Source organism: Pongo pygmaeus, chromosome 22 (genome assembly GCF_028885625.2).
Source record: "Pongo pygmaeus isolate AG05252 chromosome 22, NHGRI_mPonPyg2-v2.0_pri, whole genome shotgun sequence".
Taxonomy (NCBI): Eukaryota; Metazoa; Chordata; class Mammalia; order Primates; family Hominidae; genus Pongo; species Pongo pygmaeus.
Window position 1 is genome coordinate 41,785,826 of NC_072395.2, and position 13,436 is coordinate 41,799,261.

A 13,436-nucleotide genomic window follows, 5' to 3' on the forward strand; every position below is an offset into this window, starting at 1 on the left:
TCCCAGCTACTCGGGAGGCTGAGGCAGAAGAATGCACTCCAGCCTGGGCGACAGAGGGATATTCCTTCTCAAAAAAAAAAAAAAAATCACTCGCTGCGTTTTTTATTCTGACATGGTGCAGGAAGGTAAATTCAAGACAACTTAAGTACTCAGTTTTAGAAGTCGACAGGACAGAATTAGGGAAACAAATTTAAGCGTTCCCCCTCTTAGCCTCCAAATGTTAAGGTAACCATCTAGGAAACTCCAAGGCTCAGACCACCACCGGATGCCCACACTTCAGAAGCATTTGTATAACTTCATGGTTATGTCAGAGACCAGAAAACGCACTGACAACCAAACCCCTAAGCCCGAACATCCGGCGCAAGCCGCACGCAGGCGCAGATTTACTAGCGTCAGAGCCGATGGTCCCGGGAGGTGGGGGGTGGGGTGGTGGTGGCCTAGTCACTTCCCATAATGCCGCGTTCCGGAAGTTGTTGCTTTCCAGGGGTCACTCTGGCTTCGACTCCGTCGCTCTCAATTCGTCACCAGGAGGAAGACGGAGCTGGCTGCACAGCCCAAAGGCCCATGAGGGGATGCAGTTATGGGCTCTGTTGCCGTGGGTGAGTTCTGGTCCCACTACCTGGCAGTCGTCGCTTGCCTGGCTTCCTGCGCTGGGAGAGCCCCTGTTTTCCGCCCCAACTTCGTTCTCTTCTTGAAGGCCCCTCTCCTGAAGCGCGTAACCCGGCTACTCTCCGGTACTGCGATCTCATTGGCTGCATGTCCTGTCAGTTCCAGAAGCTGGCCAATGAGATGCCGCTGCTGGCGGCCTTCTCGACCCCGTGGACCCCGAGGTTCCCCCGTGGGATCGGAGCAGTTAGAAGGGGAGGAGAGGGAAGGTGTGGCAGGCGCCGAGCAAATGGGTGGGTGGCGCGTGGCAGGGACTACCCTATGGGTTGGGGCTGGATTTGCAGCCGTGTTCATACGGCTGGTAGGAAAAGCAGGATCTGTCACTTATCCAATTGACTCTACCTAGGAGAGGATTGATATACACAAAACTTGAAAGCCACGTTAAGACCTGCTGACAGAGTTTTCCACACGCTTACATTTTTAATGGAACCGAGTAGGCAGGGGAAGACTGGGAGTGCAGAGAGAGAAGAGACTTGGAATAATATGAGAACCGGCAAGACTATCTTTGATTTAGATTTTGTATGGAGTCCTGCGAAGAGTCATTTCACTAAGACGTTAATGCTCATCCGATGACACTACTTGAAAAGTGTATTAAGTTTATTGATGTTTTATAGCTGATGGAAGTCACAGTATTCTCTCCTCATGACTCATTAGTTGCCTTTATAGTTGTCAGAACTTTACTGAGGCTCTTTCCGCAGCACTGGAGTGACCCCTCTATGTCCTCTGCCTGCAGTAATTAACAATTCGTCTTTCAAGTTTTCCTATGGAGTCTAAGCTGCTGCAATCCTCAAACCAGATTTACTAGTGCTGCCTGTCTTCACTACCGCAGACTTCTGACTTCTTATTTTTCACCCTTTTCTTTTTCACCAGAACTTGTTTGCTTCATTCTTATGTACCTACTTTTGCACCTTCTAATCATCCTTTATGTCTCAGGTACTATTCTATTTTTCTATTTCAATGCACGAAGTATTTCTTCAGGACCTGCTATGTACTAACATTATGCTAGATATTATAGGCAGTTCCAAAACTATGCTTGATACCATTTATTTTTTAAGAACTTTAGATTCTGCTTAGAGAAATAACATAAACCCAGATTAAAGATTTAAGAAATTCACTAGAATATGGGATAAGGGGACAAGATGACTAGAGCATACCATAAATACTGGGGAAGTTCAGTGGAGAGGTTTATTTAGAGTAGAATGATTGTCTAAGGCTTCCTTGAAATGGAGAGCTTGCAAGATTGGTAAGATTTAGATAGAATATTACAGCTAGAAATCAAAGACATCAAGGCGGGGAGGGTACGAAGTGTTTTGGAGTGGAGTACAAGAGACGGACTTGGCCAGGTGCTGTGGCCCACGCCTGTAATCCCAGCACTTTGAGAGGCCGAGGCAGGTGGATCACGAGGTCAGGAGTTCAGACCAGCGTGGCCAAGATGGTGAAACCTCGTCTGTACTAAAAATACAAAAATTAGCCGGGCGTGGTGGTGGGCGTCTGTAATCCCAGCTATTCGGGAGGCTGAGGCAGGAGAAGCACTTGAACCCGGGCGGCAGAGGTTGCAGTGAGCCGAGATCGTGCCACTGCACTCCAGCCTGGGCGACAGAGCAAGACTCCGTCTCAAAAAAAAAAAAAAGAGACGGACTTGATTGGCAGGTAAAAAGTGGTAGTCTTGAAACCCAAACATCCGCGTTTTACCTTTTTTTTTTTGTAGAGATAGAGTGTCGCTTTGTTGCCCAGGCTAGTCTTGAACTTCTGGCCTCAAGCCATCCTCCCACCTCGATCTCCCAAAGTGTTGGGATTACAGGCGTGAGCCACCGCACCCAGACAACATCTGCCTTTTAGCTCATCGATTGTGTGATCTTTCACCATTTTTTTTTCATGACTTTTCTCCTTGAGTGAAATGCCTCTATTTAAAGTGTTATGAAAATCCAATGTAGTAATGTTTGTGAAAGGGCTTTGAAGATCAAAAGCACTATATAGTTATAACTTTAGTGGTTTTTTTTGTTGTTGTTGAGGCGTAATAGTCAGGATTAGCCGAGCATTGGGGCCGAATTTATAAAGGCCTATGAGTGCAAAGTTTAGGGAGTGTGGTCCGGGAAACTGTTAAATGCTTTCAATCAAGAGAGTGATATGATAAAAATGGCATAACTGGGAGATGAATCTAGTACTGAACTCCCACACCGATTAGAGTGAGTTGGATTGGAGGCAAGAACTTGGGTGCTATTTTTTGTATTTTTTTTAAAATCTATAGTTCTGTATAATTAGGTAGACCTGTATGTACTTTTAGCACTTTTCATGTTTTCTAAGTTTGAATTGTTGACTAAAAAGGTGAAGATTTGATGTGCAGCTAGATTTGTCATAGCCTTCCAAAGTGGTTTTGGCAATAATATAATAATGTAAATAGTTGAGAATGCAGTTGTAATCAATTTCCATTTAGCTGATACGCATAGGAAATCCTGGTGTGGAAAATGCACAACAGTGTATCACTTTTTGTATTTGGCTTTGAAGCCATTTTGGAAATTTTCTAACTCCCTTCAGGAGGTTGTTAGAATTATTTTTAATTTTTATTAGAGAAATTATCAGTTTAATTTGCATAGACTGCAGAGCTAAGAAAGGTAGCTTAGAAAGGAAGAAAATCAGTTTTCTGATTAAAGTGCCACCATTATTTCACATGTATGTAGTGAGGAGTCACCTGCCTAAGAGTATCAAGTTGTGAAACTGTTCAAGATCTGTGTAAGATGACCAAGGTTCTCTCCTGACCTTTACGTGTATTGAAAACCTCTTAAGCTTGCTAAGAATCACTTTCCTATGCTATGAAAAACGGGAGATAACTATTCTATCTACTTGAGTTCCTGTTGAAAATTAGATGATTATATGTGATTGGTCTTTGTAAATTACAGTGTGATAGACATGCATAATATATGTGGCTTAGTTATATTACTGTCTCCTAGAGAAATATAAGACATACTTTTTTTTTTGGTCAAGCTAACTTTATCTTGTTTTCTAGATTGTTATTTTGTGTCAGTAAGTAATCCATAAAGTGCCAACATGGGAAAGAAACGGACAAAGGGAAAAACTGTTCCGATCGATGATTCCTCTGAAACTTTAGGTATATTTCATTGATTGAATCTTTAATGTTTATATCTCTAAATGAGTATGTTTTAAAATATGAAAATGGTATAAAGCTGCATATTATTGTTATGTTATCTGCATTTTAATATAATGTTTGTATCTATATGTCATTTAATAGTCTTCTACTTTTTTTTTTTTTTTTTTTGAGAAAGAGTCTCGCTCTGTCGCCCAGGCTGGAATGCAGTGGTGCAATCTCAGCTCACTGCAACCTCCGCCTCCCAGGTTCAAATGGTTCTCTCGTGCCTCAGCCTCTGAGTAGCTGGGATTACAGACACATCCCACCACAGCCAGCTAATTTTTTTTTTTTTTTTAAATAGAGATGGGGTTTCCCTGTGTTGGTCAGGCTGGTCTTGAACTCCTGGCCTCAAGTGATCCGCCTGCCTCGGCCTCCAAAAGTGCTGGGATTACATGTGAGAGCCACTGCACCTGACTTTCTACATCTTTTTTGTTTTTTTTTTCTGAGACGGAGTCTGGCTCTGTTGCCCAGGCTGGAGTGCAGTAGCGTGATCTCAGCTCACTGCAGCCTTTGCCTTGAGGGTTCAAGCGATTCTCCTGTCTCAGCCTCATGAGTAGCTGGGATTACAGGTGTGCTCCACCACACCCAGCTAATTTTTGTATTTTTAGTAGACAGAGTTTCACCATGTTGGCCAGGCTCGTCTTGAACTCCTGACCTCAAGTGATCCGCTTGCCTCAGCCTCCCAAAGTGCTGGGATTACAGGCATGAGCCACCGTGCCCTACCTTCAACAACATTTTTAATGGCATATTATTGCATTTAGCAAAGACCATGGATGCATATTTCACAATTTATTTAGATAATTTTCTACTGTTACAAATTTAGGTAATCTTTAACTTTTTAGTATCATGAATGGCTCAGTAGTAAACAACTTTATAGCTAAATCTCTGTGTACATCCAAATATTTTCCTAATACACATATATAATTTTTGAATCGAAGGGTGTAAACATTTTTAAGACCCTTTTGATTCTGTTGCTAAATTGCCATCCAGACATGTTTTACTAATTTCCAGGCCCCCTAGTAGCGTAGTAAAGTGCCCATTTCCCTGAACCTTCATCAGCGCTGGTTAGTATCATCTGTAAACATCTGTGCTGATTTGATAGTTAAAAAAGGGTACCTTCTGACCGGGTGCGGTGGCTCATGCCTGTAATCCCAGCACTCTGGGAGGCCGAGGTGAGCGGATCACAAGGTCAGGAGATCGAGACCATCCTGGCTAACACGGTGAAACCCCGTCTCTACTAAACATACAAAAAATTAGCCGGGTGTGGTGGTGGGCGCCTGTAGTCCCAGCTACTTGTGAGGCTGAGGCAGAATGGCGTGAACCTGGGAGGCGGAGCTTGCAGTGAGCCGAGATTGCACCACTGCACTCCAGCCTGGGCAACAGAGCAAGACTCCATCTCAAAAAAAAAAAAAAAAAAAAAGGGTACCTTCTTTTTCTAGTTTGTATTTCTTTGACTACTGAGATTTGGTAGTTTTTCCACCTGATCCCATTTGCATTTATATTTCTTTTCTTGGTGCAAGATCATTGGACATAAAGCTAATTATGCCACTTGACTAGTTTCTAAACCTCCAGTGTTCCTGAAACAACTCAGCACTGTAGAGTGGTTTGCAAAGCTCTTTACTTATCTTGGTCCCAACAGAGTTTTCAGCCTCAGGTTCAGCTGCTCATTTTTGCACATTGTGTAACTCCATCATCTGGGGAGACAGCATGCACTTTTACATGTTTTTGTTCTTGGCATTGGCATTTTCAGATTGCCCTTCAGTCCCTGAGGTCGCAGTTTAAAGTGTGAGGTATGAAGTCTGAAAGACTTGAGTCTAAATTCTGGCATAGATACTCAGTAGTTATGTGGGCACTAAATCTTAGTTTTCTCATTTGTCATTGGGAATAATAGTGTCTTCTAGGGTGATTGTAAGGATTAAATGGGATAATGTATTCAAAACATTTAACAAAGTTCATAGGACGTATTTAATTAATATCAGCAATTTTTATTACTGTTATTATCTTCTAGGATTGCACAGATGTTACCTCCCCTGTGAAACTTTTGGTGACTTTAGCCTTCTCTTCTTGTGCTGCTATACCATGTTTTGGAGATTCTTATACATTAATTTATTTAGCTGCCTTTCCTTCCAGAATGTGAGCTACTCAAAGAAAACAGCTGTGACTTGGTCAATTTTGGGCTCCTGAGCGTCTAGCACAGTGCCTGCCCTATAGTAGGTGTATTATTGACTGAATGAAGGACGTTTTCTACAAATCTTCAAAGATAAAGAGAATCATAAATATGATAAAGGGCCTTAATTTAAAGGAAATAGCCAAATAAATTGAAATGAATTTGTAGTGGGGGACAGTGGTGGTTATATTTAGGACTTCAAGAAAGCGAAACTTCACAAATTTGTGTCAAATCTCTTTCTCACATATTTATCTCATATTATTCAAATATCAAACAATTTTAAGTTCAGAATATCTTAACAGTTTATAGAGTAAATTTCATTTTTGAAATGTGAATCAAGGGTAAGTTTTGAGATTAACTGAAGAAAGTCATTTTTGACCTTATATATTCCTTGTCTATTATTTGTTTTAATAGAACCTGTGTGCAGACACATTAGAAAAGGATTGGAACAAGGTAACTTGAAAAAGGCTTTAGTGAATGTGGAATGGAATATCTGCCAAGACTGTAAGACTGACAATAAAGTGAAAGATAAAGCTGAAGAAGAAACAGAAGAAAAGCCTTCAGTTTGGCTATGTCTTAAATGTGGCCATCAGGTATGCTTACGTTTTAAAATCAACATGGGATTTTAGAAAACTCTTTGAACTTACTTTAGAAGGTATTACGTGAAAGTACAGTATGGATAAAAGGATACTAGTAACATAGATCATGTTCTCTGGGGAACCAGTTCTGAGTCTGAGATGTGTGTATAGGTGGTGGAGTGTTCTCTGGTACCACATCAGTAAAAGTAAGGGAAGCAAGATTAAGCATAGGGAGAAGTTGAATGAAGAGGCAGTGGCAACAGGGTCTCAGCCAATCCCACAGTGATCTCTTGCCTGAATTGAGGCAAGGAGCTAGACCTTTCTACCTGTGCATAGACCAGTCATTGGATGTGGCCTGTCCCTAGAGCAGGAAGTAACCTTGGGCAAGACAGCTCCCTTTTGTTGAGACTGATTCCTGGGGATGGATGGACTAGACTGTGAGCTCTCAGCCGGCCACATTCTCAGCACCTGGGGGAATGAGTAGTACCTTGATCTTTGGCAGTGAGGGCATGTCTGGCTGGCACATCACAGTGTCTACTCTACCAGCTCACAGTTATTACTGTTGTACTAAAGTCAGGGTCTCTCAGTTACCCTTAGTGGTGGCAAGTTAAGCTTATATGTTAGGAAATTGGGCTACTAGGCAGTAGTCATGAAGTCATGAGGCTTCAAGATGAAGCAGATAGCCAGTCTTTTGTTGTTTTTTTGAGATAGGGTCTCACTCTGTCACCCAGGCTGGAGTGCAGTGGGACAATCTTGGCTCATGGCAACCTCCACCTCCCAGGTTCAAGCAGTTTTCCTGCCTCAGTCTCCAAGTAGCTGGAATTACAGGTGTGTGCCACCATGCCTGGCTGATTTTTGTATTTTTAGTAGAGATGGGGTTTTGCCATGTTGGCCAGGCTGGTCTCAAACTCCTGATTTCAAGTGATCCACTGACCTTGGCTCCCTCAAAGTGCTAGGAATACAGGCATGAGCCACTGTGCCCAGCCAGGATTTTTTTTTTTTTTTACGTTTTCAAATTGAAAATCTTATTGAGGTTATTATAGATCCATGTGCAGATCTAACAAATAATACAGAGAAATCCCTATGCATTTTTCTCAGAGTCCCCCAGTGGTAACATTTTACAAAATGAGTATAATATCACAACCAGGATATTAAGATTGAAACAACACACCAATCGCAATCAGATCTCCTGAGTTTGACTTCTTTTTTGTGCATGTGTGTGTGTGTACATGTGTATTACATTCTGTACACTTTTGTCACCTGTGTAGATTATTCACCACCACAGTCACGATACTAAATAGTTGAACATCACAGGGATCTCTTGTGTTGCCCTTGTATAATCATACCCACCTCCCTGCTGCCACCACTCTCTGCAGCCCCTGGCAACTACCATTCTATTCTGTATTTCTAAATTTAGTCATTTCATCAAAAATGTGATGTAAATGGAGTCATACAGTGTGCAGCATTTGGGGATTGGCTTTTTCTTTTTTCTTTTTCTTTTTTTTTTATGAAGTATTTATTGATCATTCTTGGGTGTTTCTCGGAGACGGGGATATGGCAGGGTCATAGGATAATAGTGGAGAGAAGGTCAGCAGATAAACACATGAACAAAGGTCTCTGGTTTTCCTAGGCAGAGGTCCCTGCGGCCTTCTGCAGTGTTTGTGTCCCTGGGTACTTGAGATTAGGGAGTGGTGATGACTCTTAAAGAGCATGCTGCCTTCAAGCATCTGTTTAACAAAGCACATCTTGCACCGCCCTTAATCCATTTAACCCTGAGTTGACACAGCACATGTTTCAGAGAGCACGGGGCTGGGGGAAAGGCCATAGATCAACAGCATCCCAAGGCAGAAGAATTTCTCCTAGTCAGAACAAAATGGAGCCTCCTATGCCCACCTCTTTCTACACAGACACAGCAACAATCTGATCTGTCCTTCCTTTCCCCACACTTCCCCCCCTTCTTTTCAACAAAACTGCCATCGTCCTCATGGCCCGCTCCCGATGGTCGCTGTCTCCTCGGAGCTGTTGGGTACACCTCCCAGACAGGGCGGCTGGGCAGAGGCGCTCCTCACCTCCCAGACAGGGCGGCTGGGCAGAGGTGCTCCTCACCTCCCAGACGGGGCGGCCGGGGAGTGGCGCTCCTCACTTCCTCCTCACTTCCCAGACGGGGAGGCCAGGCAGAGGCGCTCCTCACTTCCCAGATGGGGCGGCCGGGCAGAGGCACTCCTCACTTCCTCCCAGACGGGGTGGCGGCCAGGCAGAGGTGCTCCTCACCTCCCAGACGGGGCGGCCGGGCAGAGGTGCTCCTCATCTCCCAGATGGGGCGGCCGGGCAGAGGTGCTCCTCACTTCCTCCCAGACGGGGCGGCGGCTGGGCAGAGGCGCTCCTCACCTCCCAGACGGGGCGACCGGGCAGAGGCGCTCCTCACTTCCCAGAAGGGGCGACCGGGCAGAGGCGCTCCTCACATCCCAGACGATGGGCGGCCGGGCAGAGACGCTCCTCACTTTCTATATGGGATGGCGGCCGGGCAGAGGCGCTCCTCACTTCCCAGAGGGGGTGGCAGGGCAGAGGGGCTCCTCACATCCCAGACAATGGGCGGCCAGGCAGAGATGCTCCTCACTTCCTAGATGGGGTGGCGGCGGGGCAGAGGCTGTAATCTTAGCACTTTAGGAGGCCAAGGCAGGCGGCTGGGAGGTGGAGGTTGCAGCGAGCCGAGATCATGCCACTGCACTCCAGCCTGAGCAGCATTGAGCATTGAGTGAGCGAGACTCCGTCTGCGATCCCAGCACCTCAGGAGGCCGAGGCGGGCAGATCATTCGAGGCCAGGAGCTGGAGACCAGCCCGGTCAACACGGCGAAACCCCGTCTCCACCAAAAATACAAAAACCAGTCAGGCGTGGCGGCACGTGCCTGCAATCCCAGGCACTCGGCAGGCTGAGGCAGGAGAATCACAGGAGCCCGAGGCAGGGAGATTGCAGCCAGCCGAGATCACGGCAGTACAGTCCAGCTTTGGCAACAGAGGGAGACCAAAGAAAGAAGGAGAGGGAGACCCAAGAAAGGGGAGAGGGGGAGGGGGAGGGGGAGGGAGCGCTTTTTTCTTTTTTTGAGACAGGGTTTCACTCTGTCACCCAGGCTGGAGTTCAATGGTATAATCACGGCTCATGGCAGCCTTCACCTCCCAGGCTCAAGTGATCCTCCCACCTCAGCCTCCCGAGTAGCTGGGACTACACCTGCATGCCACCACTCCTGGCTAATTTTTGTATTTTTTGTAAAGATGTGGTTTTAGTATACTGCCCAGGCTGGTCTTGAACTCCTGGGCTCAAGTGATCCACCCCGCTGGACCTCCCAAAGTGCAAAGATGATAGATGTGAGCCACCATGCCCAGCCAGGATTGGCTTTTTCACTCAGCATAATCACCCGAAGATTTATCAAAGCTGTGTGTATCAAGTTTGCTCTTTTTTTTTTATTACTGAGCATATTTTATGGTATGTATGTACAACAGCTTGTTTTTGCTGTTTACCTGTCGAATGACAACATCTGGGCTGATCCCATTTTTGTTGATTACAAATAAAGCTGCTATTAACATTTGTGTACAGGTTTTTGTGTGCACTTAGATTTCATTTCTCTAGGATAAATGTCCAAGAGTGCAATTGCTGGGTCCTATGGCAATTTAATGTTTAGTTTTTTAAGAAACTGCCAAACTGTTTTTTCACAGTGACTCTACCTTTTATATTCTTACTAGCAGTGTATGAATGATTCACTTTTTCTTCATTTTTGTCAGCATTTACAATTGTCACGGTTTTTTATTTTAGCCATCATGATAGTTATATACTGATATCTCATTGTGGTCAGTTAAAAAAATCTGTATGTTAGAAAAGAATATTGTTTACTTGTATTTGAAAGGTTTAATTGTAACCTTTTAAATACATATGGTGAGTATGAATATACTTTGCTATTTCGGTTTTTCAGAATATATTTTGTGTTACAAATTTTACTTGCTACCTTTTTAATTTGTAAGAATACGACATGTCAGTATAACCTGCTAACTTTTTTCCCACTAGATACCTTTGGCACTGTTAGCTAATGATTCTTAACTGTTGTCTCAAGACAACTATGTTTCAAATGATCTCAAATGATGTTGTAATTTTCAAAAATAGTATCAAATGTTAATTTATTTATTTTGTAATTAAACGTTCAGTGGGATAAAGTAAGCGAATAGTGTTTGGGATCATAGTTAAGGAATTAGAAACTACCAATGTATATTTCTTCTCCAAAGTATATTATCTGGCTGCAATGGAAACAGGACCGGTTGTTGTACTGTGGTCCAAAAGTTGATAGACTGGTTCCAGTAGATACACAGTGAAGATAAGTTTCTTAGCAGTGATCTGACTAGCTGGAAGCAGAAGTTTTGGTCATGTTCTTTTATGAATAAGCCTATATATCTTTTAGGTAAAAGTCTCCCATTTACTTGTTTAAATAGTGTTTTTTGACCACCTCCTGTGTTCTAGAATATTTGGTAATAGATTAAGTCTATTGCTTTGAGCCTTTGGGATTTATAGACCAGGTGAGAAAGGATATAAATATCAATAATGTTAGTACAAGGTAAAAAATAAGGAATGCCACTAGGAATTTACACCATGTTTTATAGAATTTGTTTAAAGGAAGGAGACGGTATTTTCTCATCTGGGAGATAAGTATAGGCTTCTGGGAGGAGGTGGCTTTTGAGCAAGATCTTGAAGAGTGGGTGGGATTTGGTTAGGTAGCAGTGTTCATAAAGCATTCTGGATAAGTAGAATAATGTGAACAAAATTGCATAGTTGTGAAAAGTGCTCAGTGTGTTTTTTAGCTGGTTGTTGGTTTGTGAATAAGAGAATGTGGGAGTTAACACTGGAGAGATATGTCGGGGTCAGAGGATGTCAGGTTTGTTTTTTAGGAGTTTAAAAGAGCAATTCATAGTTTTTGAATGGTATATGAACAGAGCTTTGTTTTAGGAACATTAAACTGAAAGAATATGCATGTGAAGAAGGAGGCTGAAGTTAGGGGAATGTTTAGGAGACTGTTAAGGAATCCAAACCAGACTTGACTGCATTAGTGTGGTTTAATTTGGGCTGGAAAGTGGGAGAGGAAGAGTACTTTGAGTGCATGGTTTTCTTTTTTTTTATTTTGAGATGGAGTTTTTGGTCTTGTTGCCCAGGCTGGAGTGCAGGCCCAGGCGTGATCTTGGCTCACTGCAACCTCCGCCTCCTGAGTTGGAGCAATTCTCCTGCCTCAGCCTCCTAATTAGCTGGGATTACAGACGTGCGCCACCACGCCTGGCTAATTTTTGTATTTTTAGTAGAGACGGGGTTTCACCATGTTGGTCAGGCTGGTCTCGAACTCCTGACCTCAGGTGATCCCCCTGCCCCCCGCTTCGGCCTCCCAAAGTGCTGGGATTACAGGTGTGAGCCACCGCGCCTAGCGAGTGCATGGTTTTCTAAATACTTTGACTTAAATGTTCTCAGTTGCCTGTGCATATTTAAGTTTTAACAAAATATTGATTCTAGAGTCTAACATTTTCTTTTCAAGATTGTAAGAATGGCAGAATTTCATAAGCCACTTCCTTGTTTATGATAGATTATGCATTCTCCCCTCTTGCTGAATTTTTATGGCTTTGAGGTTTATGATTATGATTTTTTTAGGGCTGTGGCAGAAATTCTCAGGAGCAGCATGCCTTGAAGCACTATCTGACGCCAAGATCTGAACCTCACTGTCTGGTTCTTAGTTTGGACAACTGGAGTGTATGGTGAGTTTCAGTTCCTCTGCCTCTTGGGTGGAACTTATTTGAAATATTAGAGAATGGAAATGTTTAAATATGTTTAAGAAGAAAGCAATTTAAAATTTTTGTAGTATGTTTTAAAATACCATCACTTTCACAAAGCTAAAGAATGCAGTATTATGAGAAGCTTTTACTTGGACATTTGCACAAACACAAAAATTGTAACATAGAAGACTTAAGAATCTTTACCCCTTTGTTTTTCTTGCTTGTGATATTATAAGGCATATAGTGGAGATAGGGACGCTAAGAACAAATTTCAGATAAAATTGTAATAAAATTTTGGCTATGAATTTGCATGAAAATAAATGTCAGGTTGGTATGTTATAGATACTGCATTGTAACATCATTAAAACAGATTTTTACGTCTTAAAAATCATTTTCACAGTAGTCTTCACTGAATGACATCTTTTTTTTTTTTTTTTTTTTTTTGAGATGGAATCTCTTTTTGTCGCCCAGGCTGGAGTGCAGTGGTGCGATCTCGGCTCAACACAACCTCTGCCTCCCAGGTTCAAGCAATTCTTCTGCCTCAGCCTCCTGTGTAGCTGAGATTACAGGGATGCACCACCACGCCCGGCTAATTTTTGTGTTTTTAGTAGAGATGGGGTTTCACCATGTTGGTCAGGCTGGTCTCAAACTCCCGACCTTGTGATCCCCTCGTGATACACATGCCTCGGCCTCCCAAAGTGCTGGGATTACAGGCATGAGCCACCGTGTCTGGCTTGAATGGCATCTTTCAATTGTAAAAGTTGTTACTTTTGTCTGGCTAACACGTTGAAACCCCATCTCTACTGAAAATACAAAAAAAAACTAGCTGGGCGTGATGGCGGGCGCCTGTAGTCCCAGCTACTCAGGAGGCTGAGGTAGGAGAATGGTGTGAACCCAGGAGGCAGAGCTTGCAGTGAGCCGAGATCCTGCCACTGCACTCAGCCTGGGTGACAGAGCGAGACTCCGTCTCAAAAAAAAACAAAAAACAAAACAAAAAAAAATTATTTTTGTTAGTGTAATTCTGTATTTTAAAATATATGTAGAAAAATCTTTTGACTTCAATGTCATAACCAGTAAAGTAAAA

The 13,436-nt window shown here is 43.2% G+C and overlaps 1 protein-coding gene across 7 annotated transcripts in view; it reads left to right on the forward strand.

Moving 5' to 3' along the window:
- Positions 1–451: 451 nt before the first annotated feature.
- Positions 452–13,436, forward strand: part of USP16 (ubiquitin specific peptidase 16) — a 31,494-nt gene continuing 18,509 nt past the window's right edge. For 4 of the 7 annotated variants that reach the window (XM_054468959.2, XM_063659829.1, XM_054468961.2 and 1 more), the window contains exons 1-4: positions 452–599; positions 3,671–3,772; positions 6,393–6,571; positions 12,231–12,334. In XM_054468959.2, the coding sequence (XP_054324934.2) occupies positions 3,712–3,772; positions 6,393–6,571; positions 12,231–12,334 (344 nt within the window). In that variant the 5' untranslated portion in view covers positions 452–599; positions 3,671–3,711. Of the gene's footprint in view, positions 600–1,536; positions 1,600–3,670; positions 3,773–6,392; positions 6,572–12,230; positions 12,335–13,436 lie in introns of all 7 variants that reach the window. The other 3 variants (XM_054468960.2, XM_063659830.1, XM_054468962.2) reach the window with 1 other exon arrangement.